The sequence below is a fragment of the Micromys minutus genome (genome assembly GCF_963924665.1).
Source record: "Micromys minutus genome assembly, chromosome: 27".
Taxonomy (NCBI): Eukaryota; Metazoa; Chordata; class Mammalia; order Rodentia; family Muridae; genus Micromys; species Micromys minutus.
Window position 1 is genome coordinate 21,600,053 of NC_137962.1, and position 24,290 is coordinate 21,624,342.

The following is a 24,290-nucleotide window of genomic DNA, read 5'->3' on the forward strand; positions in this document are numbered from 1 at the left end:
GGGACCCAGACACAGCGGTCCGCAAGAAAGCAACTGTCTGGAGAGGTGGCATCCTAGACCTGTGAGAAGCCAGCCGTCCAAGAAGCTGCAGGTCTCAGGCGCCCTGGATCCTTAGAACTGCACCCGAGGGTAATATCAAGATAGGTTCTGAACCCTCAAGGGCTGTCCTTGGCCCAGCTCACAGGGGAGATCGCCACCCTGACAGGCGGTTTGGGGAACAGCACTGCTGTCACAGGAGGAATTCGCCGCGGCAAGGTGGTCGGGCACAGCCGTCGGGAGATCCAGACCGGGGCCCGAGCCCGCGGAGAGCCCCGGGCCTCCGCCGCAATTGCGCCCAAAAGTGAGGAGGATTTGCTGGCCCTGGCCGCGTCACGGCTGAGCCGCCGCAAGCGGGTGGCGGGCGCAGCCGTCGGGGTGGCCATGGTGCTGCTGCTGCTGGTAGCCATCCCGCTACTGGTGCACAGCTCTCGCGGACCAACACACTATGAGATGTTAGGTCGCTGTCGCATGGTGTGTGACCCCCACGCATCCCGAGGCCAAGGCCCCGACGGTGCGCCCGCCTCGGTGCCTCCCTTCCCTCCAGGTGCCAAGGGAGAGGTGGGGCGGCGAGGAAAGGCAGGCCTGAGGGGGCCACCAGGACCCCCAGGTCCCAGAGGGCCCCCTGGAGAGCCAGGCAGGCCAGGTCCCCCAGGTCCTCCTGGTCCAGGCCCTGGAGGGGCAGCGCCCCCTGCCGGCTATGTACCCCGAATTGCCTTCTATGCGGGTCTAAAGCGGCCTCACGAGGGTTATGAAGTGTTGCGATTTGACGACGTGGTGACCAACGTGGGCAACGCTTATGAGGCAGCCAGCGGCAAGTTCACCTGTCCCATGCCAGGCGTCTATTTCTTCGCTTACCATGTGCTCATGCGCGGCGGTGACGGTACCAGCATGTGGGCCGATCTGATGAAGAACGGACAGGTGAGGTTGCCCCTCTACTTAGCCCCAGATCTTGCTAATGACTTGCTAAAACTTTCTGCGCTCAGTTTACAACCCAGCTCCTCCTCTGAAACACTATCAGGATATCCAAGACTGCCAGGCTACCCAAATTCTAACGTCACTTAATTTAGTCAAAGAGGAAGAATTGGGGGCCTGGAAAAGATGAGAGTCTCAAAGGGCATTAGACTGGGGTCAGAACTAGAACTCGGGACTCAAAGTATAATTTCTCGGCAGCCCCAACCTCACACTCCATCTGTAGCCTGTCAAATCAAATGTCCTTGGCGCCTTACCTACCCCTTAGCTTCTTCTTTCTTTCTGCCTTGAGTTTTCCTATTTGGCCGAATTGTCAGTCAGTGGGTTTCCTGGCCCTGGCATGGAAGAAGCTATTAGAGAACCTGGTTTCCGAATGGGATTTCTTGTTTTGGGTTGTGGGAATCTTCCCCCAGGTGAAGTCATTCAGCTTGGATTTTTCAAAGAAAAGTGGAAAGGGGGAGGGAGGAAGAAAACACTAACTTGCCTCTTTGCTAGGTCCTATTTGTTTATCCCCAGGGCCTGGAGCCAAACCTAGACCAAGCCTTGCCCTCAGCTAACACTGAGTCTGTAGGCAGATGTGGACAATGGTCTGCTGGCTGGGGCTATATAAGTAATGGGATGAACCTATTTGGGTTTGGAAAAGCCGGAAGACAATGGACAGGAAGAAGGGAGGCCTGTTCTAGGGGCCTACACCTTCCCCCACAACCTCTCAGATTCTGCTAGGTGTTACCCCATGGGTAGTGGAAAACCATTGCCACCTAAGGTTTGAGAGGGTAGCCCCCCAAAAGACTCGCATGATCCCATAGGCTGGGTGGAGAGAGCTGCCTCTACAGGATGAGGAAGGTTTGGTCTGAACAGTGACCTCTGAACGTTCCGTGGATGGGGTGGGGCCCTGGCGCACCAGGCCTTACTACTCAGGGTCCCTTAAGCCTTGAGCCCTACCATGTGGCTGAAATGCTCCAAGATCCCAAGAGGACACCACCCCAGCCCACCTTCTGCTTCAGCTTTGGGGGTCTGTTTCTAGCAAGCCGGAGCATGAGGAAAGGGAGTTGTTGCCAGGCAGTGCAAGTCTTTCCGGGGTTGATGGTGTTTGTGAGGTAATGAATGTCCATATGACCCAAGTGTGCCTATGACCATGGGATGTGTGAGGTGAGGTGTCTTCCTTCTCGTGGCACCGAGTAGGTAGACCTGGTCTGTGCCAGGAATCAGGTTGGAGTGTGGTGGTTTTAGGGGGGGAGGGGTGTTGCAGCTCCCTCTCTGTATTCCATGGAGTCTACACTGCAGCCCTGGGAACGGTAAATAATGATTAGAATAATGATGAATAATTAATGATTTAATAACCAGTCCCGATGGGATGGAAACTGGGGGAAGGGGCTGGAGGTGTGACTGCTGCAAACTGGAGATCACAGACCAAAGGCAGTCCCCCACATGGTGGGGACCACATGACACTCCCTAGGCAAGCCCAGGAGGCCAAGAGGGAAACCCTTCATTTTCCTCCTGGTACAGGTATAGCACATGTGTAGACACATTTGCCCCTGCACCTTGGGAACGCTAATTTAGGAATTCCAAGCCAGCATAGAATCCTAAAAGTATCCTGGAAGCTTTTCTTTTTAGCATGAGAAGAGTAATTCTATAGAACATTTTCTATATACAGAACACGGTTCTGGATTTCAGGAGTAATTACTCATTTAATTTTAACCACCTCATGAGTTAGGTTCCATTATTATTACCCCTTATTGCTCTAGTCGAGGCCCAGAGAAGACATGATGTGCGTGCCCAAGTCATGCCTGAGAAGCTCTGCAGTCTCCTAGCTCCGTGGTTCTCAACCTTCCTAATGCTGCAACTCTTTTGATACAGTTCTTCATCTTGTGGCGGTCCCCAATCATAAAATTATTTCCTTGCTATTTCATGAATCATGATGTGAATATCTGATATGCAGAATATTTAGTATACAACTTCTAAAAGGGTCAGTTGAGTCCCACAGGTTGAGAACCGCTCCCCCAGGACCTACGCCATCCTTGCTCCAGCAACCAACCAACTCAACCCCATTGGTCAATTCAGCTCTGCACAGGGTATGAGATCCAATGGGTCTTTTTTTTCCCTCTTCCCTCACTAGGTCCGTGCTAGCGCCATTGCTCAAGATGCGGATCAGAACTATGACTATGCCAGTAACAGCGTCATTCTGCACCTAGATGTGGGTGATGAGGTCTTCATCAAGCTGGATGGTGGGAAGGTGCACGGCGGGAACACGAACAAGTACAGCACCTTCTCGGGATTCATCATCTACCCGGACTGAGCCCAGCACATTCTCTTACTCATGTCTGTTCGCCCGCCCCCTCACCCCTCGCTCTAACCCACACCCACCTCCTGCTAGCCCTACCCAAGGCCCCATCCTCAGAGCCTGCGGACTCCCCAGGACACCCACACGGGGGTGATTGGATTCTTGGGGCTCAAGGGTTTTAAGTGGTTGGGGGAGTCTAGAGATGGGAAGGCCAGGACGAAGAGAGCAGCTTCGGGAGGGGCCACCTTGTGCTCCAGTGAAACCGGGCCAGAAAGAGACAAAATTCCAGCATAGCCCTCCCTTTGCCTGGAGCTGGGGGAAGCTTCGCTAATGGAGACCAACGTCTCATGGGGAAAAGGGGACATCCTGACAGCTTGGAAGGAAAGGGCAGAATCGGAAGGAACCTGTCTAGGTGAGAAGACTCTGGCACAGTTTAGATACAGACTTCAGTAGCCACTTTCTTCCCTCCCCCGTCCCCATCTTTCAGGCTCCAACCACAGGCGGCCCTCCTATGAACTGGAGGAGCCAAGGACTTCCTAGCATTAAGAACCCATTTTGTACAGTCCGCATTCCACCCCTCTCCAGGGTAGGTCCTGGAGATACAGATGCTGTCACTTCTCCCAATAAAGTGAGGTTGGGGATTGTGTGTCTGCCTCCCTTGGTACAGAGATGGAGGGAAAACTGTAGTGGCTGGTCCTTTGCCTGATGCCCTGAAAGGGCCTCTCACCCTGCTTGTGGATCTCAGCAGGGTGATCTATCTTTGATCTATGCAGTTAAGCCTGGCCAGGCCTTAGATCCAGAAAAGGAGTACCAAGGGAAGAGGGAGTGGAGGGAGGTGCTGTCCTTACAGGCAGGAATGAGGAAGACTCTAAGGGTTTGGTGTGCCTGCACAGGAAAAGAATTCGAGCCATTTTTTTTTCTTGGTGTTGGTTTATTTGTGGTTTTCCCCCTTTTGAGATAGATCATAGCTTTTCCCCAAGGTTGCCTCCAACTCTTGGGTTCAAGTGATTCTCCTGCCTCAGCCTCCAGGTAGCTTAGGGCCACAGGTACCAACTGTGCTCTTGATGAGGGAATACTTGGTGGCACCCCCTCCCTGTCCCCAGAGTGAGACTGATCTCAAGAGAGAACAGGTTCCGTAATTTCCCCTTAACCCACTCAAGAATTTCTGAGAATGTAGGCTGGACAGCCACTTTCTGGAGGACAGCTGGCGAAGAGGAAGGCCATGGTCCCGAGTGCTTAATCTCCTCTATATTGGAACACACTGCCACCATGTGGGCCACCAGAGAGCAACAGCACTGGCTGACCCATTCAAACACAATTTATAGAAACTTTATTAAAGGATAAAAGGGTGTTGGCTCCCACTCCAATGGGCCAGTCAACAATAAATAAGGGGTGAGTGCGGCAGAAAAGAAGCCCAGCAAAGGCCGGAGTCATAATGGAGAGTCCTGTGGGACCGCAGGGCCAACCGGAACGAAACACTGGAGAAAAGAAAGAGGGCGTGTCATATTCCATCACTTCTCCGTAGAGGTAGCAAGATCAGCCTGCCACTGACCAACAGGCTTGCGCCATGCTGGCTGGGCTGTATACCAAAGGCTCACCAGGGCATCTTGCCATTCAAGCATCGTGGCCACAGGATTGGTGCAGACCCGGGTGGGCCCTGGAGGTGGGGTTCGGCTAGTGTAGAAGGCGCATTCATCATCCAGGCGAGCCTCATGGAAGCAGTGGATGGCAGAGAGACATGCTTTGAGGCGCTGCCTCAGAGCTAGGGTTCGAGGGGCCACAGTGCCAGGGCCTGAAGGCCATGAAGAGTTTAGAGGGGCCTCTGGAGTTATACTTCTTCCAGGTGCTGCCCTTTCCCGTCCCCCATGAGCACAGCCACTTGGTAACACAGGGAAAGAAAGCATGGCATGGCCTCGTGCAAGGCAGGGCCCACCCCAGAGAGAAAGAACCTTTTCTTCATGTCCTTACCTGAATGGCCTAGTGGGGTTCTCAAGGAGTGGAGTGAGTGGATGGGAGGGCTGGCACACACCGGGCTTTGTGAGGAGAAGGTCAAGCTGGTGGTTGCTGGAGGCCCCTGACTGCAACAGGGCTGTGGGCTAGACTCTTGATTTCTAGCTTCTAGAGGGCAGGCTGCTGATCCCGGCTCTATCCTAGGGCAGGCCTCAGGCGGCTCGGCCTGTCCCTGACAACTAGACAGAGGGGGTCCAGACAGTGCTGGAAGGCAAGGCTCTGACGGCTCGGGCTCAGCTCTATGTGGCACTGGGGGCTTTAGTTCTGTGGTAGAGCAGGGCTGACGTGCCTTAGTCTCCTCCCCAGGGCAGGCCTGTGGTTCCCCATGCTCTTCCGAAAGCTGGGGCTGTGGCTCCTTACACTCTTCTGCAGGGAGGGGCTCTGTCACATCAGAGTGTTTTGACGGTCCAAGATGGGACGTTTCAGAATTGTGTTCTGGAGCACTCAGAGTTCTAGAGATTTCAGCCACAAGGGGCTGAAGTTCAGTCATATTTAAAGCAGAGCCTTCATTCTGAGCTGCACAACTGCCCATTGCCAGCCCTTCCACCTCCTGCCGCAAGAGCTGTTGCAAAACCTTGATGCGCTGTGGTAGGAGAGAGTATCCCAGCGTGTCACTGTGTGTTCACAAGGGACCCCACACTGTCATCTCCCACACCTCTACCCTTCTCCCCAGCTCCCCCTCCCTGAGCCTCCTCATGAAGGAGAAGCCATCAGGGCTGCTGCCCCTACAGGCCCACCTGCATCCTTAGCTCCTGGTGGCTGGGGCTTTTCTTGGGGTGAGGTCCAGAAGTGCCTGCCACAGATGGTTTCCCGGGTCCCTTCTGCAAGGTGATAAGACTCTCCTGGTCAAACAACTTCACAGCAATCCGCTCCTGCCACAGAGGAGAGGGCAGGTGAAGATGCCACACTGGGGTGAAAATACTGACCTCACCCTCTTGGAAAGGATCTAAACTCCCTCCCTGGTCATCCTTTTAAGAACCAGGCCTACACCAGAGCTGATATTAGCTCTCAAGAAGTGAAGACAAGAGAATCGAGAGTTTGCTCAGGCTGTTGAGATGTTCATATACACACACACAAGAAATTTTTTCCAGAATCTGAGACTAGCAGAAGATAGATACAAAGACAGACAGACATTCTAAATATAGAATAGGAAGGACAGACGGAGAGGTGAGAGGCAAATACACCTACCTTAAATCACAAGGCTGCCAGCCCTCCAGGCCAGTGGGACGGTGCCACAGACCTCAGTACTGGAAGGCTTTTGACACTTACCCAGGGCAGGGCAGGCTCTTCAGGGGAGGATTGAGGGGAGAGGCCACTCGGCCGCTGGGTCTGTGTCAGACAGAACAGACCATCTGTGAGTGACACCCACTCCTCTGGCCTGTCATAAACTCCCCAGTCCTCATCCAGTGCTGGCCTGCCCCTCTCCCTTCCTCCCTAGTCCTGGCCCACACTGGTTTCCTTCTCTGCTTTCTCTTACCTGCTGAACTCTGGGTAGTGATCGGAGGGGTGTGAATTGGGTTTTCCGTCGAATGGTGAAGCATTTTGTGGATGAGTATGTGGTCTGAGGAGAGACATGGTGGCTGAGTAGGGGGTTGCAGCCAAAGTCTTCCCATCCTGCCCAGCCCAAGGGTTGTTGATACAAATCACAGCTGAGAGGCCTAGGGAGCAAACACCCTCAGCCTGTCTAAAATGGAGACTGTTAGGTGACAGAAGGTGGTACTTTATGTGGGCTAGGCTGCAGGATCAGGAGCAGGCAGCAGATGGGAGCCATCACTGTCAGTGGAGAAAAAAGGCAGGAAGAGTGGCCTCCTGATTCCCCTTCCTGTTCTCACCACTGCAGTAGCAACTCTTGAGGCTGGCTTGGAACTTCGGATCCTCCTGCCTCTACCTCCCGAGGCTGGGATTACAGGCATGTGCCACCATGTGCGGCGTCCCCATGTGCGGCGTCCCCATGTGCAGTGTCCCCATATGCAGTATCCCCATATACAGCACTTGCACAGGTTTCAAGAGAAACCAATTCCTTCTCCCTAGTCAGTTTCCCCTTGGCTTTCTGTTCAGCCCAACAAGAGCTGAGAACTTACACTGCTCTGTCTGTCTGTCCTTACCTCATCTCGCCTGTAGTCACTGTGAACTCATTTCGGACCCTCTTCTAGGCTTCGATCTCCCTGGTCTGTTTTGCTGGCTCACAAATACTACGTCTCCTCTCCTTGGGGTTTAAACCTGCAGCCCTTGGTTAAATGCCCCCTCATCTATATGAGTCCACCTCACTTCTTGGTCTCACACACAAACCTCATCTTCCCAGTGACAGTACCCTAACCGAACTACATTTTATAAAAAGATGGCTTAGCAGCCCCTTTATAAACATCAAACAATTTTTTTCTAATTTATGCATGTGTTGGGTGCCCATGTGAGCCAGAAGAGGGCATCAGATGCCCTGAGAGGGAATTACAGGCATTTATAAGTTTAGAGCCAGTGGGAGCGAGTTACCAGCCCTATTCATCCATTCCCCTACATACACCCACACAGACACCACACACCCACACAGACACCACACACCCACACCACACCCCACACAGACACCACACACCCACACACCTTCTATCACCTATTTTTAAACACAAGGTCTTGCTGTACAGCTGAGGCTGTCCTGGAACTCACCATGGAGCAGCCCAGGTAATTCTCCTGCCTCCAGGTGTGGGGTTAGTCATGTACCACCAAGCATGGCTCTAAACTACTAATTTATGATACCAATCCCCCCACCTAAATCCTTTCAGTTCCTTACACTTTCAGAAGGTACGTGTCACTATGTGACATCCTACATATTTTACATTTGTGGGGTTTTTTGTTTTGTTTTGTCTTTTGTTGAGATTATATATATATATATTTGCTCTTCACCCCTTCTAGAATATACATACTCTGGAACTGCATTCAAAAGCTAATCAGCAAATACCTGTGGAATGAAGGAATTAATATGTGTGGTTGGAAGTGTTGGTCGTTTCTTGGCTGTGGCACTGATTTGGTAGTGGCACACATGCCAGTCTGTCACCTCTTACCCCAGGCCCCAGATACCCAACAAAGAAAGTCCCAACTTCAGCAAAATACCAAATACCCTGAGCCCCACCAATTCTACCCACAATCCTCAGTGTGCCGCCTGAACGCCCTGCCCCCATCCCAGGAGGGTCTTGTCTCACCCTGGTGTGTGTTAGACTTTCTTTTAATGGTACCCGTTGAGCCAGACCCAGTTGGGGTCTTCCTCCTCCATCTGAGTGAGGGACAGCCTCATGTTCTTCTCTGAGGGTTGAGGGAGCTGGGAGGAGACAGGACATTCGTTTACTGTAGTATCTAGAACCAAAGTCAACCCATTCAGCAACCCCTGAAAGCACCATGAGACCTTGGCAAACACTATCAATCCCAAGGCCCCGGGTGGGCTGAAGGTGGCCATGGCTCACAAGGGACTGGGACAGAGAGAACACGGTAGAAACTGTCTTGTAGGAAGTGGCAGGGAGAGGTCAGGCACAGAGACCTTCCCAGAGGTCTTGTCTGCTTCGTGTGTACGGGTGTGTGCTTCTGGGATTGAATGCTTGGTGAACACTCTCTACCACTGAGCTAGACAGCCAACTTCTCCCTTACCCCACTCCCTGAGGCCTGCTGACCCTTTCCCTGCCTTGTTCCTGGTGCAGGCCCTCACCCTTGCTTTGCTCCTGCATCCACACACATCCACACACACTCACCAGGCCGCACTGGGGTCTTCAGGAGCAGTCTTGAGGCCTGGCTCGCTGAAGTTCTGCTGTCAGCACAGTGTCCATCCCTGAGTGTCAAGCAAGGGCTGGGCATTAGCTAAAGGCTTTGCCAACACCATGTCGGTACCTCTAACGGTACCAGTGTTATCCTCACTTGGCCGATGGACACAAGACACAGACAGGCTAAGGTAAGCTCGCACAGCTGGTAGTGGTTAAGAATTAAACTCAAAGCCATTTCCTGTCAGTTTATGCGGTAGCCCAGTGAAAGAGAACTTCACACGCCTGTGCAGAGAAGGCCCAGCTATCAGAGTGTGAACCCCACTGCCCTGCCAGTGACATGCTTTGCCCATTCCCTCTGGGGTCAAAAGGGAATCTACACTCTCCTTACCTGCTACTGCCACAGGTCTCTCTTCGGAGCTCTTGTAAACTGGGGCGAGCAGAGGAATGAAAGGAACCCAAAGGTGGATTCTGACCCAGAGCAAGACAGGAAACAGAATGAGAAGCAGGCCCCAAGCTAGACACAAACATCACCCCGTCTCTCCCAACAGAACCCACTGGTTTGTTCATCCTGAGATATGTCCCAAGGCCTACTTTGTTCCAGGAAGAAGCTTCTAGGAGGACTGAGTGTCAGCCCCTCAAGAGTCCTCACCAGAGGGGCTGGAGAGATGGCTCAGTGGTTAAGAGTACCAATTGATCTTCCAGAGGTCCCGAGTTCAATTCCCAGCAACCCCATGGTGGCTCACAACCATTAGTAATGGGATCTGATGCCCTCTTCTGGTGTCTGAAGACAAGCTCCAGTGTACTTATATAAAATAAATAAATCTTAAAAAAGAGTACTCACCAGAGCCTCTAACCTATGTGGGGAAAAAGTGTGGTCTCGAGGTCCAGGGCCCTCTAGTCTTGAGAAACAGGAAGCCCTGGTGGGATCCACTTGATGGTTGGGGATTCTGGGAGCCAGGTATGCGGAAGACCGTGTACCCTAGACGGCCAACAGAGGCTATTAGCAAGACTCAGAATTGACCCCTTAGTTCACCCCAACCTGGTCTCCTATCCTTCTCATTACCTGGCCCCTCTGGGTGGTGCCTCCATTTCTCTCACGAACTAGCACTCTCTGAGCCAGACTGGACCGGTACCCCAGGGGACAGCTCTTCACTCCCTCACCTGACAGGATGGTGGCCAGGGCTGCAGGGTCAGCCACAAACTCTATAGCCCCTGTGGCCTCTGAAAGGGAAGAGACAGGATTAGAAGGAACAGGAATAGGGGAGGCTGAGGAACAGGTGTTGCTCACCTAGTGACAGTGAGCAAAAGAAACATTATCCAAGCCAGGCTATGTGGTGCACACCTGCAATCCCAGAATTTAGGATATGGAGGCAGGAGAACCAGGTGTTCAAGGCCAGCCACCAGCTCATAGAGAGCTCAGAGCCTGGGCTACATAAGATCTTGAGAGAAGAGAGAAGATCACTCGGTTGAACCTAAGCTCACCAAATGTTTGAAGAATTTCATTGCTCTGAACATTGGGGGTATAAAATAAAACAAAGGTTTTGTCATACAGAACATATCACCGGGGGCTGGAGGGATGCTGTGGGGACTGAGAACACACTATCACTGTTCTTGCATAGAACTGACTGGTCTTCAGTTCTTAGCATCTCTGTCAGGTGGCTAGCCTGGAACTCCAGCCCTAAGACAATCCAACACCTCCAGCCAGTCTCCACCAGCATCTGCTCTCACACACACCCCCAACACATACACATCATTCAAAACAATCTCTTGGGGGCTGGAGAGAGAAGGCTCAGCGGTTAAGAGCCACTGTTTTTCTGAGACCTGTATCCTGTTTCCAGGACCCACAGTCAGTCATAGCTTATAGCCAGCTATAACTTTAGCTCTAGGGATTACAATGTAACTCCATGGGCACTGCATACACATGAACTCACATACAATAAAAAAATCTCTAAAAAAAAAAAAATATATATATATATATATATATATATATTATTGACAGACAAGGCCTCCCAATCACAGAGATCACCTGCCTCTGCCTCCTAAAATGCTGGGATCAGAGGCGTGAGCTACCATGCCAGGCAAAAGATGGCACTTTGCTTCTTAGCTAGAGCACAGAGCTTTCTGGACAAGGCCCAAGACTCTTACAGTATGCAAGAGTCCGGAAGGCATGCAAAACTCCCATTCTGTGTCTCCCATCCTAACTCAGCCAAGTAGGCTGTCCCCAGGCCTCCAACAGGTACCTGTCTGGGGATGATTGGTGACAAACCCCACATTTGATCCCCCAGAGCTAGGCTTGAGTTCCTCCAAAGGGTTCCGCAGGTGAGTGGTCCTCGATCTTTGTGACTTTTCTGTCTGGTGTAAGGTTTTCGATCTGACGCCTGCTTTGTCAGGGAGTGGACGTTGGGTACTAAGCGGTGGTTTCTGTGATGCTCTCTGAAAGGAAGGGGAAAAGGCTGGGATTCAGCGCTGGGGAGGGCAGGCGTGCATTGCTGACATGAGCTGCCTCCTTGTGGTTACTCTTTTCACCCATCAAGCCCCTCTTACCCTTGGATCTTGGTTCTCCTGGTCCAGAGAGCCCGACTTGACTGAGGAGAAATCTGAGCATCTTTGAGAGAGTACTGGAATCTTGCTAGGGTTGGGAGATACACCTCGGAGGTGGGGATCCTTACTGGTCTGGAGGGTAGTCATGGCGGCTATAATTGAGACGAGAGAAGAAGGCAGACAGGACTGAGGACCAAAGCAAATCACTTCTCAAGCCATGGGTGCTGATATCCCTGATTCTTCTCCTTTGGTCCTAATCCATGTGCCCTAGAGGCCTCCACCGGCAGCAAGGCCGCTCTCCTGGCGACTCCTCCAGAAACCCAAGACCTCTATCTCGCCCCGGGACTCCAGACTGCTCTCCTCCCTAGGAACCTCGGGAGGACTGCCTTCTAAGATCCCCGTGCCGCACCATTCCAGGAGCCCCTCGGGGTCACCACTACTTTCTTAGGTTTTTCCGCTGATTTTTCTGGGTTTCTGCTGCTGCGGCTCCAGCTTCAGAGGCTTCCCCGGTTTGTAAAATACGCCAAGCTTGTGATTGGCTAGTTCCCGCTGACGCGGAAGCGCGTGACGTCACGCCAGCCACCCAATACGCAGGCTCCGGAGGCGGGGCCAGAGAGGGACAAGTCGCCGAAACGTTTTCCGGATGGGACAACAACTGACCAGCCCTCACGGCCAATCCGAGACCGGAGCGCGAGTGGCAGGCTTAGGGGAAAGCCAGGATGCTGTTCTGAAGCCCGGGAAGGCGAGTCGGGGCTGCAACGGGCACTACTGTTCTCTCGCGAGATCTGGAGCCAGCCCTTCGGCTGGCTCCTCATGAAGGCCGCGGAATTGTGGGAAAGGATGCCTGGCCATCAAGCATACTATTGACCATACTCTGAACGCAGTGCAAGGCCGGGTTTGGGGAACTATTCCAGGAAGCATGGGCACTTCTAGCGGGAGATGAGAAACCTAATGGGGGAGAGGGCCAGAGGTAACTGAACTGAGCCCAACAAGAAAGAGGAGGCAGGAAATTGTTTGTCCACTCAGACCTCACAACCTGGTGGGGTGTGGTCAGACCCAGAGTGACTGGAGCTCAGAATTGAAGGGCTTCTCCTGTGTGGGGAGATGTCCGCATCTTCTGGTTGCCGTCCACTAGTCTGGAGAGAGGGCTCACCCGCTACTCTTTGGCAGGCAGGTGTGAGGCGCCAGATGATGGAGATGGGAATAGACCGTATTTCACCCCACCCGCACACACAAAAGCTCTTTCTACCCCAGGCTGGCTTCAAACTCGCAGCTTCCTGCTTCAGCTTCCCAAGTGCTAGGGTTGCACACGCCCTGCACAGAAATCCGTTTGGAGTTTAAAGGATGCTGATCAGCAAGCCAGGGACATAGGCGTTATTCATTAAGTGCTTCCGGATCTCCGCTTCCATACTCCATTTCTTTTCACACCTACGGATTTTATATCTACTGAGTATCTACTCAGCTGTTTAGCCAGATGAAGCAGAGTACGCAGAGACAGTCAGCTTGGTCTAAAAGGCGATTGTCTTCCAAATAATCTCCTTGCCCAACCCCTCCAGTCTTTTAAAATATATATGGCTTTAATTTAAAAAAATGTGTATTTTTTTTTTCAATGTAGAAATGCCCTGTCTGTATTACACCTACACGCCAGATGAGGGCATCAGATCCCTTTATAGATGGTCCTGAGCCACCATATGGTTGATGGGAATTGAACTCAGGAAAGAACAGCCAGTGTTCTTAACCTCTGAGCCATCTCTCCAGCTCTGAAATAATTTTTATGCAATATATCCTAATAACAGTTTCCTCTTACTTCTCCACACATATTTTCCTTCTCCTTAGAAAACAAACACCAGAACAGAAAAAGAAAAAAAGCACAAGAAACACATAAAAAAACAAAGCCCATAAAACCACAAAGTTGGAAACCATAATATATGAGCGAAAGACCGGTAAGACAAACAATGCCCAAACAAAGCCATATGAGACAAGAAGGCTACAAAAACACCATTGACTTTGTTTGGTGTTGGCTATCTACTACTGGGCATGGGACTCACCCACTCTTAAGTGTGGTTAATATACCCAGTGAGACTCCATTGGGGAAGACTAACTTTGCAAGCACTTGTCACTTGGAGGTAGCTTCTTGGTTAGGGATGGAAGCTTGTGGCTTCTTTCGCTTGCCTCTCAGGCTGGAACTCAGTCTGGCTTGAACCGGGTCCTGTGTGTACTGCCACAGTCTCTGTGAGCTCACATGTGGAAGACCATGGTTTACGGAGTCATCCATCCCCTCTGACTCTCAACGTCTTCCTGCCTTCTCTTCTGAATAGTTCCTTGAGCCCTCGGGGGAGCCCCCAGTCTTTCTGTCCACACGAATCCGTTTCTTCTTATAGTAGCTAGAGAAATTTTCTGAAATGCCGTGCTTTAGTTATCTGCACAGTAAACCTAGCATGCTGCGCCGCCCCACGCTGCCAACTTGCTCTCTGTCTTCTGGGAAGGAGAATTCTCAAAAAGAAGCTATTTACAAAGGCTGGGTAAAACCTCAATAACCGGGGGCTAAAAAGAGGGCTCAGAGGTTAAGCGCACTGGCTGTTCTTCCAGAGGACCCGGGTTCAATTCCCAGCACCCATACAGCAGCTTACAACTATCTGTAAAACCCTGTTCCAGATAATCTGACTCCCTTACACATGCAGGCAAAACACCAATGTATATACAATAAAAATAAATAAAACTTCAGTGACTGAAGGAGGTGAAATGTTACAGTTAAAGATACCAGTTATGGGCTGGAGAGATGGCTCAGAGGCAAGAGCACTGTCTGCTCTTCCAGAGGCTCTGAGTTCAAGTCCCAGCAACCATCTATCCTAGGGTCAGATGTCCTCTTCTGGAATGCAGGTATACATACAGATAGAACACACATTTACATAAGAGAGGCAGTCAGTGCTCTTAACTGAGCCATCTCTCCAGCCCAAAATAAATCTTTAAAAACAAACACACACACAAAGAAAGAAAGAAACCAACTACAATTATCCTTGTTCTCCACCCATTCTTTGCCCACCTTATACAGGTGGGAACTTCGTGGATTATATTAACAAAACCCAGTTTTCCACCCATCAAAGGGCTAAAAGGCTCTCATCCCATCAGAGGCCCCAAGTTGAGATTCCCTCACAAGGTGTCCTTTCTGATGTTTCCACCAATGTATTTTTATTTTATTTCTACTTTTTATTTGTGTGTTTTGCCTGCATATATGCATGTGCACCACATGCATGTCCGATGCCTACAGAGGTGAGAAGATGGCATCAGATCCCCTGGAGCTGGAGTTAAATGACTGGGAGCCACCATGTGGGTTCTGGGAATCAAACCTAGGTCCTTTGCAAGCACAACAAGTGTTTGTAATCACTGACCCATCTCTCCAGTCCCCAACAATGTGTTTCTAAAATCCTCTGAAGGGCAGGAGGTGGTAATGCATACCTTCAATCTTAGCACACTGAATGCCAAGACCTACAGCTCCCTGTGAATTTGAGGCCAGCCTTGTCTACATAACAAATTCCAGGCCAGCCAAGGCTAAATAATCACTCCCTGTCTCAAAAATAAAATAAAGTGGGCTGGAGAGATGGCTGCGTGGTTAAGAGCACTGACTGCTCTTCCAGAGGTCTTGAGTTCAATTCCCAGTAACCACATGGTGGCTCACAACCATCTGTAATGAGATCTGATGCCCTCTTCCAGTATGTCTGAAGACAGCTACAGTGTACTCATATATAAAATAAATAAGTCTTTAAAAATAAAACAAAATGCCTTGATTTATAACTCTCTGTTCTGTTGCCTTCAGAACACTGGGCTTCTGCCTCAGGACAGTGGAACCTAGGATGACCTAGATCCAGGTGCCTGGGTCATAGTCACGAGGGTTTGGAACCATAAAAAACTACCTCTTCTCTCTGAGTTGAGACCTGTGTTGCACTGACACTAACTTCATGACATCACCTATGTCCTCAGGTCTGCCCTGCTTCCTCTATGCCTCTGGCTGGAACGCTTCCTGACTTTCTGTCCATGTAACCGTCTGTCTGTCTGTCTGTCTTTTATTACTTCCTCAGACAGGCTCTGCTGGAGCCCTTCTGTGAACACCCACTGAGTCTGCGAACAATGCCTTGGTTAGTTCTCTCTACCCTCTAAGCTGACTGGCTAACTCTGGTTATGTGTGCTGTTTATTTACTCAGAGTATGCAGCTCGGCTGGGACTTATATATTCATCCATAAGAATACAAGGATTATTAACCTCTGCCTTTTCTGACAGAAGGTGCTGAGATGATCCTTTATCTCCACCCTTCTCAACCTTCCTAGCATTGTAGCCTTTTAATACATGTGGTGAGACCCCACCATAACATCATTTCATTGCTACTTAGTAACTCTATTCTTACTACTGTTACTAATCGTAATGTAAGTACCTCACATACAAGAAATCTGATATGCTGCCCCAAAGGGGTCATGGCCCACAGGTTGGGAACTGCTACTACGTTTCATTCGCCTTCCTGTTTGCAGTGGCTCCTGTGAGCATTTATATTTAGACCTGAATCTTTGCTGAATGAGTCTGTAAATGAAAAAATGTATTCAGGAGGAAACATTAAAAGCAATGCCCAAGCTCTTGGAAGGCAAAAGCCGAAGGGATCTTATGTTGAAAGCTGATCAGGGCCACAGAGTAAGACTTTGTCTCTAAAATAAGAAAGAAGAGGCTGAGTAGAGAGATCGATCAGTAAAATGCTCGCCACACAAGCATGAGTTCTAGCCCCAGGACAGTACAAAAAGCAGGGTGTGGTGGTTCATGCTTGTAATCCCAGTGCTGAGAAGGCACAGAAAGAGAGATCTCTAGGCCTTGATGGTCTGTTGCAGTAAATCTCCAACACCAATACGCCCACGCAAAAGCCACACAACTCAGTTACAGTATTTATAAGCTGCAGGCCTAGACTGGACAGATCCACTCTATCCCCCAGCTATGAGAACCCTTGCTATTCATGGTTTCTCCAGGCCACTCGGTTCTGCTCCATCTTCCTTCCACCTTCTCTTCCTCCATCTTCCTCAGTCTCCCCCATCTTCCTCAGTATTTTCTCTCTGCTGCTCAGTCTCACCTGTGAACTGTCACATGCCTTGTTCTATCATCTTTTCCTGCTCCTGTCTCCAACCTTCATTTTCCGGATCGAAAGGCAGTAGCTTAAAACTACCCACTACTCTGGTCGGCCAGCTTAACCTAATCATTAAGATCTAGGTTCTAGTGAGACCGTTTCAAAGCATCAAACGCAGCCTGGAGACATGGCTCAACAGTTCTTAGCCCACGCTATGATTCCAGAGGCCCTGCGTTTGGTTTTCAGCACCCGAAGCTGCTGCTCACACCCATCGCTAACTCCAGCTACAAGGGATCTGACAGCTTCTTATGCCCTCTATATGTTCCTACACATGTGATATGAACTCACACACACACACACAATCACACACACATACACATAAATACAAATTTAAAGTAAAACATGTGGAGGTGGACATCTGGCCTCCACAGGTATATGCACACGTATGTACCGGCACAGAGATACATACTGAAGGGACTCTAACCAGTCCCAGCATGGCGAACACCCTTCTTTCCCATTCTGTCTGCTTTGCTAAAAACCACTAGATTCCATTCCTGAAGCTATCACTTCCTTCTCCTGAGGCTGACTACCAAGGTCTAGCTATCAAAGTAGGTCCAACGATCTAAAGACCACTTTGGCGGCCCTAATTAACTTGTCCAATCAAAATGAAACACTTCAGGGCTGGAGAGATGGCTCAGTGGTTAAGAGCACTGACTGCTCTTCCTGAGGTCCAGAGTTCACTTCCCAGCAATCACATGGCAGCTCACAACCAACTGTAATGGGATCTGATGCCTTCTTCTGGTGTTTCTGAAAACAGCTACAATGTACTCATATAAATTAAATAAATCGTGTGTGTGTGTGTGTGTGTGTGTGTGTGTGTGTGTGTGTGTTTAAAAAAACACTCAGGACTTAAGGAACTCAAAAGTTCTGGAGATCTCTGAAACTTCCCAGATTCACAATGCCCCTTGTGAATGTTACACAAGTTACACAAGTGATAAGGACTCTGACCTGTCAAGCTGCCTGCAAACTGTGCAACCAGGGCTCTGGCAGTCATGAACTGTCATTCATGTGGGGTGAACTTTTGGTGACACAACTGCCTTTGAGCTGTCTATACATCCGTAAGTGACTCCTCCCCCACACTCCTGTAAGTAACTCCAGGAAGCTCATGGGCTCACCACACTGAACTTTGGTGGTATTGTTTGTTAGTTTGCTCAGCTATCAGCTCAATGGCTGGGATGAGTAGATATTTTCACACCTCCCAAGGATTAGTGTCACACAGCGACTATATTGTGCGTTCAAAGGCACCTGGCTCCTCAAGACCCTGTCTAGAAAATAATATCAAAACAAAAACAAAACTCAACAAACAAACAAACAACAACAAATGGGTGAGATGGGCTCTACCTGAGAGAAGTTCCAATATTTTCTTTGGGGTGGGGGTCCAGAGAGAACATAGCTGCAGATCTATGGGGAGCTCCACCTGAACATGTTAACTTGTACCATCCTAATGAGAGGCCAAACCGACTCCATCTTGAGACTGGACTCTCTCTCTCTCTCTCTCTCTCTCTCTCACTATATATATATATATATATATATATATATATATATATATATATATATATATATATATATATATATATGACTTATTTCTTGATTTAATGTGTGTGAGTACACTGTAGCTGTCAGACACACCAGAAGAGGGCATCAGATCCCATTATAAATGGTTGTGAGCCACCATGTGGTTGCTGGGAATTGAACTCAGGACCTCTGGAAGAGCAGTCAGTGCTCTTAACCGCTGAGCCATTTCTCCAGCCCATGGACTCTGTCTTAAAAGAAAAGAAAAGAAAAAAAAAAAAAGCCTGGGAACTTGACCTGCAGCTGAACCTAAGCTGCACCCAACTACCAGGAAGGACCCCGTCGATCATCATTGGCCCACACCCCAGAATTACTCCATAGCTACTCCCTGGCAACAGTCAATCAAAGATGAGTCTGATTGTTTCAGGTGTACTTTCAGACCATTTGTGATTATATGTGGTCTTGCTTCAGAGCACTCACCTATAGGTTTACAATAGTCACTCAATGAGATGCTTCCCAGGCTGGACCACCCCTCACTTGCTCCCATTTCCTATAAAACCCTGTTCCAATGAGGGTTCGGGGATGCTTGACCAAACTGTCCTGTGGGTGGGCGGTGAGTAAGCCCAAACTTAAGTTTGTAATAAAGAGACCCTAATGTGATTACATCAGAATCAGCTCCTGGTTGGTCTTTTTGGGCTCTTGAAAGAGACACTAAGGGAAGGGAAATGGACATTCAGCATGTCCAGGGGGAAAACAGACACTGAGAGGTCAAAGGTCAGACATTGTGTGTCTGTAATTTCAGTACTGAGCAGAATGAGGCAGAGAAATCATCACAAGTGTGAGGCACTTCTGGTCTATGGAGTAAATTCCAGATTGCCTCAAAAGTATAGCAAGACTTTATCTCAGGGGGGAAAAATGCCAGTAAGATAATCCCAGCACTCGGGAGGCAAAGGCAGACAGATCTCTAAATTCAGGTCCGCCTGGTCTACAGAGTGAGTTCCAGAACAGCCAGAGCTACACAGAGGAATGCTGGGTCTTAGTTTAGGTTTCTATTGCTGCAACAAAAACATCATGATCAAAAAGAAAGTTGGGGAGGAAAGGGTTTATTCAGCATATACTTCCACATTGCTGTTCTTCATCAAAGGAAGTCAGGACTGGAACTCAAACAGGGCAGGAACGTGGAGGCAGGAGCTGATGCAGAGGCCATGGAGGGATGTTGCTTTCTGGCTTGCTCCTCATGGCTTGCTCAGCCTGCTTTCTTATAGAACCCAGGACCACCAGTCCAGAGATGGTCCCGCCCACAATGAGCTGAGATCTCCCGCATCAATCACTGATTGAGAAGATGCCTTACAGCTGGATCTCATAGATCCAGATCCTCACACATCTGCCTCCGAAATGCTGGGATTAAAGGTGTATACTGCCACCACCCAACCACTGTGTCTATCTTGTTGGGCTTTTTAATTAGTGTGTGTGTGTGTGTGTGTGTGTGTGTGTGTGTGTGTGTGTGTAGGCATCCCTGTGCTATGGTGCTCACATGGAGGAAGGTATAGACATAGCTGCATATATCTGAAATCTCAATGCTTGAGACACTGATGCAAGATTGAAAGTTAGTTCAAGGCTAGCCTGGGCTACAGCCAAAGATCCTTTAAAAAAAGGAACAGAGAAGTTTGAGAAAACCCAGCGGGGCCCACTGGAGTCCACGAGTGCCAAGAAAATGATTCAGAAAAGAAACCACCGCCAGACAAATGCAGTAAGGAGTTTCTCTCAGTAGTGATTTTATTTGACTCAGAGTGATCCTCACACCCTGGCCCACCCCACTGACCATGGGGGTCATTCTTGAGCAGATTTGCTGTCCTGGGTTTCTTCATCCACCTTTTACAAGGACAGGAAAGCTATGGGTCACATCTATGCATCAGGGAGAGGCTGTGCCTCTAGGAGGGGCCGCGCCACATGCAGAGCAGGACTGGGTACCGACTAAGGCTAAGTGGGGCTCAGGCTTTATTCGGGCTTAGGTCAGGGTCAGAGCTCCGGCCGAGGGCTCAGTAGCTGTGAATGGAAGGCTTGTCCAGTTCACCGTGCTGCTCTTTCTGAGACTCTGTCACCACCTGCTGGGGGGTGTAAGGCAAACAGGGGACAATCAGCACCACCCTCCCCAGAATCACCCTGTGCCCTGCCTGCACAGCTTGGCAGAACCACAATTTATACACTGCTGTTGTTGTTGCTGCTGTCGCTGTCCTGTCTTTCTTAATGATTTGATTATTTTACGTACAATGGTGATTTAACTGCATGTTATGTCTGGGTGCAGGTGTGGGACCCCCTTCCAACAGGAGTTTTAAACACAGTTGTGAGCTGTTCCATGGGTGCTGGGAATTGGACCCAGGTCCTCTGGAAGAGTAGCCAGTGCTCTTAATCCATCTCTCCAGCCCCCTTGTTTTGTTTTTCTGAGACAGGTTCTCTGTGTAGCTTTGGCTATCCTGGAACTCACCCTGTAGACCAGGCTAGCCTCAGACTCAGAGTTCCACCTGCCTCAGCTTCCCAGGTCCTGGGACTAAAGGTGTGCACCACCACCGGCTGGCTATTCACTCATCTATCTGGTGTCCCTCTCTGGCTTAGCAGGAAGAAGAACTTGTCACACAAACCTTACTGACTTTGATCCCTGAAACTCACATTAGACATGGTGGAGTTCTGGATCAAGCGGTTTGTCTCACCTCTCCATCCCGAGTCTCGATCGTCCTGATCAGAACCATCTTCCGGCTGTGGCTATCCTGGGGAGGCTCCACCTCAGGCACTGGAGAAGGTGGGAGAGAGGATACGGCACGGTTTGGGAGACTATCCTTTCCCACTCCAAACCTCAGTACGTGAGGAGGAATCTAGATTGAGCACAGCCAGACCATGCGGGGCAGAAGGTATGAAGGAGATGCAAGCTGGAAGCCAGGCGCCGAGGTCACTCACCAGTCGTCTTTAAACTCAGGGAGGCAAAGGAATGAACCGGCACTGAGATCCTGCGGGCAAATCACACAGCCTGGTTATTTCCTTCATCAGGCCTCTATCTCTGCCCTGTCACAGTAGCCTCTCCACTCACCGGCTCTCCTCCCCTTCCAGTAACTTCCTGTAGGTGGCTATCTCGATATCCAGGGCCATCTTGACGTTGAGGAGCTCCTGATACTCTCGCAGGTGCCTCGCCATCTCTTCCTTCAGCTGTCGAAGCTCTTCCTCCAGCCGGGCCGCGCCCGCTTGGTACCCTCCAGCCTCCAGGGCGAACTGCTCCTCCAGCTCCCGCAGCTGTCTGAGCAGTGCCTCGTTCTAGGGGTAGGGGAGGAAGATGGGGGGCGGTCGGAAGGGTGTTCAGCATCCACCCACTGCCCCCAGATAGCCTTACGGTGCTCACCGTGCCACGCAGCCCGTCCACCTCGCACGTCAGACTCTGGATCTGACGTCGGGACTCGTTCATCTCCTGCTTGGCCTGGCGTAGGGCCTCATGGTTGCGGTTGGCGGCGTCGGACAGGTCAGCATACTGCACAATGGCAGACAAGCCCGGCTGGGATGCGCGCCGCCATTCCCAGTGCCTCCCAACCCCCGACCCCCCTCCCCAGGGTCCAACCCTGCTCTCGCACTTTCGACTTATACCACTCCTCTGCCTCCTGCAGATTCTTCGCCGCGATGTTCTCATACTGAGCACGGATGTCCCTCAGCGCCGCGGTCAGCTCTGGCTTCACTGTTGCCTCTACCTCCACCTGCTGCACCTGCTGGCTCTCCACGCTCACCTGCAGGTCTCGAAGCTCCTACAGGACAGGAAAGGCGGGGGTTGTGAATAGAAAAAAAAAAAAAAAGAAGAAGAGGGGACACATGCATGAACAGAAAGGGGCGCTAGGGAGTGCACCCCGCTCTGCATTCTGAGACCTGAGCTCAGGCTGCCCTTAAGCCAGTTGTCAGGTTCGGGGTGTAGCTACCCCTCTCGCCAACAGGTGGCGCATGGGTGGGAGTCAAAAACACCTGTAAAGGGTGGGGTTGTCATCACAGCCCTGTGGTCTACGCAGCTTCAGTGAGGTCTCTCCCAAGCCTTCCCAGACACCCCGACCACCCACCTCTTCGTGTAGCTTCTTGAGGAACTCAATTTCGTCCATCAGAGACTCAATCTTGCGCTCTAGTTCTAGGCGGGACAGTGTGGCGTCGTCCACGTCCTTCGTGAGTGGGAATGGGGGTTCAAGAAAAAGGAAGGCTCCTCAGGCAAAGGAAGGGCCAGGTCTTCCCTGTCTGCCTCGGAAGCACGGAGTCGCCTCCCCGGACCCACCGATGCCACCCCTGGAGACGCAGCTGGGAGTGCAGCTGGTGTGTTGGGACTCGACGACTCGACGTGACCCCTCACTCACCTTACGGAAGAGCACCAGGTTGTGCTCCGCGTCCTCCCGCTTGCGGGTTTCTTCTTCTAACCTGACAGGCCGAGTGGGAAGATACTGAGCTGTGAGGTGACCTTCCAGACCTCGAGCCACATCCAGCACCCCGCCCCCATCTACTTAGGTAGCTGTCGTGGATCTAAAGCGAGGGATTCACCCTGGCCGTCTAACGGATTGGGAACAGAGAAGGGAGTCCCCATAATGTCTGTGGTCACTTTCCCTAGACTCTCGGAACAAAGTGCTCGGAGCATCCCCCCCAACCCCCTCCCCCTTGGATGCTGCAGGCTCCGGCTGGGGTTGGCCAGCCCGGCCACGCCCTAGGGCTGTTAGATCCCGAGGGGACCGCAGGGGGAGCAGGGGGAGCGTCTGGCAGGCTGGATCCCGCCCTCTGACCTCTGCTTGAGCGCCGCCAGGTCCTCTGCCAGCCCGTCGCGCTCCACCTGCACCCGGTCGCGCTCCCGGCCCAGCAGCTCCAGTTCGCGCCGCAGCTCGCGCAGCTCCTGCTGGCACAGCTGGTCGGCGCGCGCCGGCTCCTGGCCCCGCGCCTGGCTCAGCTCCCCGCGCAGGGCTGCGTTCTGCTGCTCCAGGAAGCGCACCTTCTCGATGAAGTTGGCGAAGCGGTCGTTGAGCTCCTGTAGCTCTTGCTTCTCGTTGCTCCGAGTGGCCAGGAACTCCTGGTTGAGGGCCTCGGCCATGGAGAAGTCGAGGCGCTCTGAGGGCAAGCGCAGGGCCCCCGTTCGAGGGGCACGGAAGCTACCCAGCCGCGCCGAGGAGCTCGGGGACCCCGAGCCCAGCAGGCGGCTGCTGGAGAAGCGAGAGCTAGAAGAGTAGGAGAAAGCCCCGGGGGATAGTGAGGGCGGTGGCCCGAAGGTCCGGCGGTACGAGGTGGAACTGATGCTGGACCGGAGGCCCGACGAGTGATGATGGCTCATGCTGGCGGAAGATGGCATTCAGCGCTTGGTCGAACTAGGCCGGGCAAGAAGGAGCTGCAGACCGATGCGGGGCTGCTTTATAGCCCTGCGGTATCGGGGGTGGGGGAGGAGGGTTGCAGGGGGGGCATGACAGCTCCTCCCACTGGCCTGACTTCAGCCTTGGGCTGTGTGGGGAGGGGGATGCCCCACCCTGCAGAGCGGCGACACCACCCCAGTCCCTCTCCTGGTTGCTGGCACCCTGCCCGCTTGATTCCCCCTTGTTGTTGGCTGAGATCCGTGATGTGATGGCAAAGTGGAGGTGGGCTAAGGGTCGAGCCTTTGAGCGTGCATCCAATGCTGGAGCCTAGGGGGCATGGCTTGACCTGGAGTGCCCCCTCAGGAGAGGGGGTAACAATTAGGGAATAGGAGGGCCTGAGGTTAATGGACAAGTTTTGGGAAATGAGAAGTGGGGGCAAGTGGAGGGAGAGCTAATTTGTGCCTCCTCCTAGCTCCTGAAACTAGGGTTCTTTCACCTGTTGTCAGCTGTCCCCCCACCCCCATCGTTGGCCACTACCGAAGGCTGAGGCAGAGGGGGCTGGGAAAGGACTTATCTCTGCCTACTCCCCAGGGCACGGTAAAGGGCTGGTGATTGGCGCCAGCTTTGCAGCTAATGGACTGACCAGCTCCCCTCCCCCTGCCCTTGGCCCAGCAGAAGTCTCATGCTGATGTTTGCAC

General features: G+C 51.5%; 3 protein-coding genes across 4 annotated transcripts; 1 reads left to right on the forward strand and 2 right to left on the reverse strand.

The window, feature by feature from the left end:
- Positions 1-420: 420 nt before the first annotated feature.
- C1QL4 (complement C1q like 4) lies at positions 421-3,304 on the forward strand (the record flags this gene model as incomplete). Its single annotated transcript, XM_080939135.1, has 2 exons — positions 421-957; positions 3,125-3,304. The coding sequence occupies 2 exons, from the start codon at positions 421-423 to the stop codon at positions 3,302-3,304; spliced, it is 717 nt and encodes a 238-aa protein (XP_080795261.1).
- A 1,415-nt stretch (positions 3,305-4,719) lies between these two features.
- On the reverse strand, positions 4,720-11,727 carry TROAP (trophinin associated protein; the record flags this gene model as incomplete). Its single annotated transcript, XM_080939463.1, has 13 exons — positions 4,720-4,767; positions 4,888-5,081; positions 5,258-5,882; positions 6,037-6,171; positions 6,569-6,628; positions 6,777-6,860; positions 8,491-8,606; positions 9,031-9,107; positions 9,428-9,507; positions 9,881-10,018; positions 10,103-10,260; positions 11,280-11,472; positions 11,584-11,727. 13 exons carry the CDS (start codon positions 11,725-11,727, stop codon positions 4,720-4,722), a joined length of 2,052 nt encoding a protein of 683 aa, XP_080795589.1.
- Positions 11,728-20,289: 8,562 nt separating this feature from the next.
- PRPH (peripherin) lies at positions 20,290-23,594 on the reverse strand (the record flags this gene model as incomplete). 2 transcript variants are annotated; one of them, XM_080939123.1, is made up of 9 exons in its annotated part: positions 20,290-20,355; positions 20,959-21,038; positions 21,203-21,252; positions 21,333-21,553; positions 21,639-21,764; positions 21,865-22,032; positions 22,336-22,431; positions 22,621-22,681; positions 23,038-23,594. In XM_080939123.1, 9 exons carry the CDS (start codon positions 23,592-23,594, stop codon positions 20,290-20,292), a joined length of 1,425 nt encoding a protein of 474 aa, XP_080795249.1. The 2 variants fall into 2 exon arrangements, with proteins under 2 accessions (XP_080795249.1, XP_080795248.1); XM_080939122.1 differs by having other exon boundaries at positions 20,290-20,358.
- Positions 23,595-24,290: the final 696 nt, after the last annotated feature.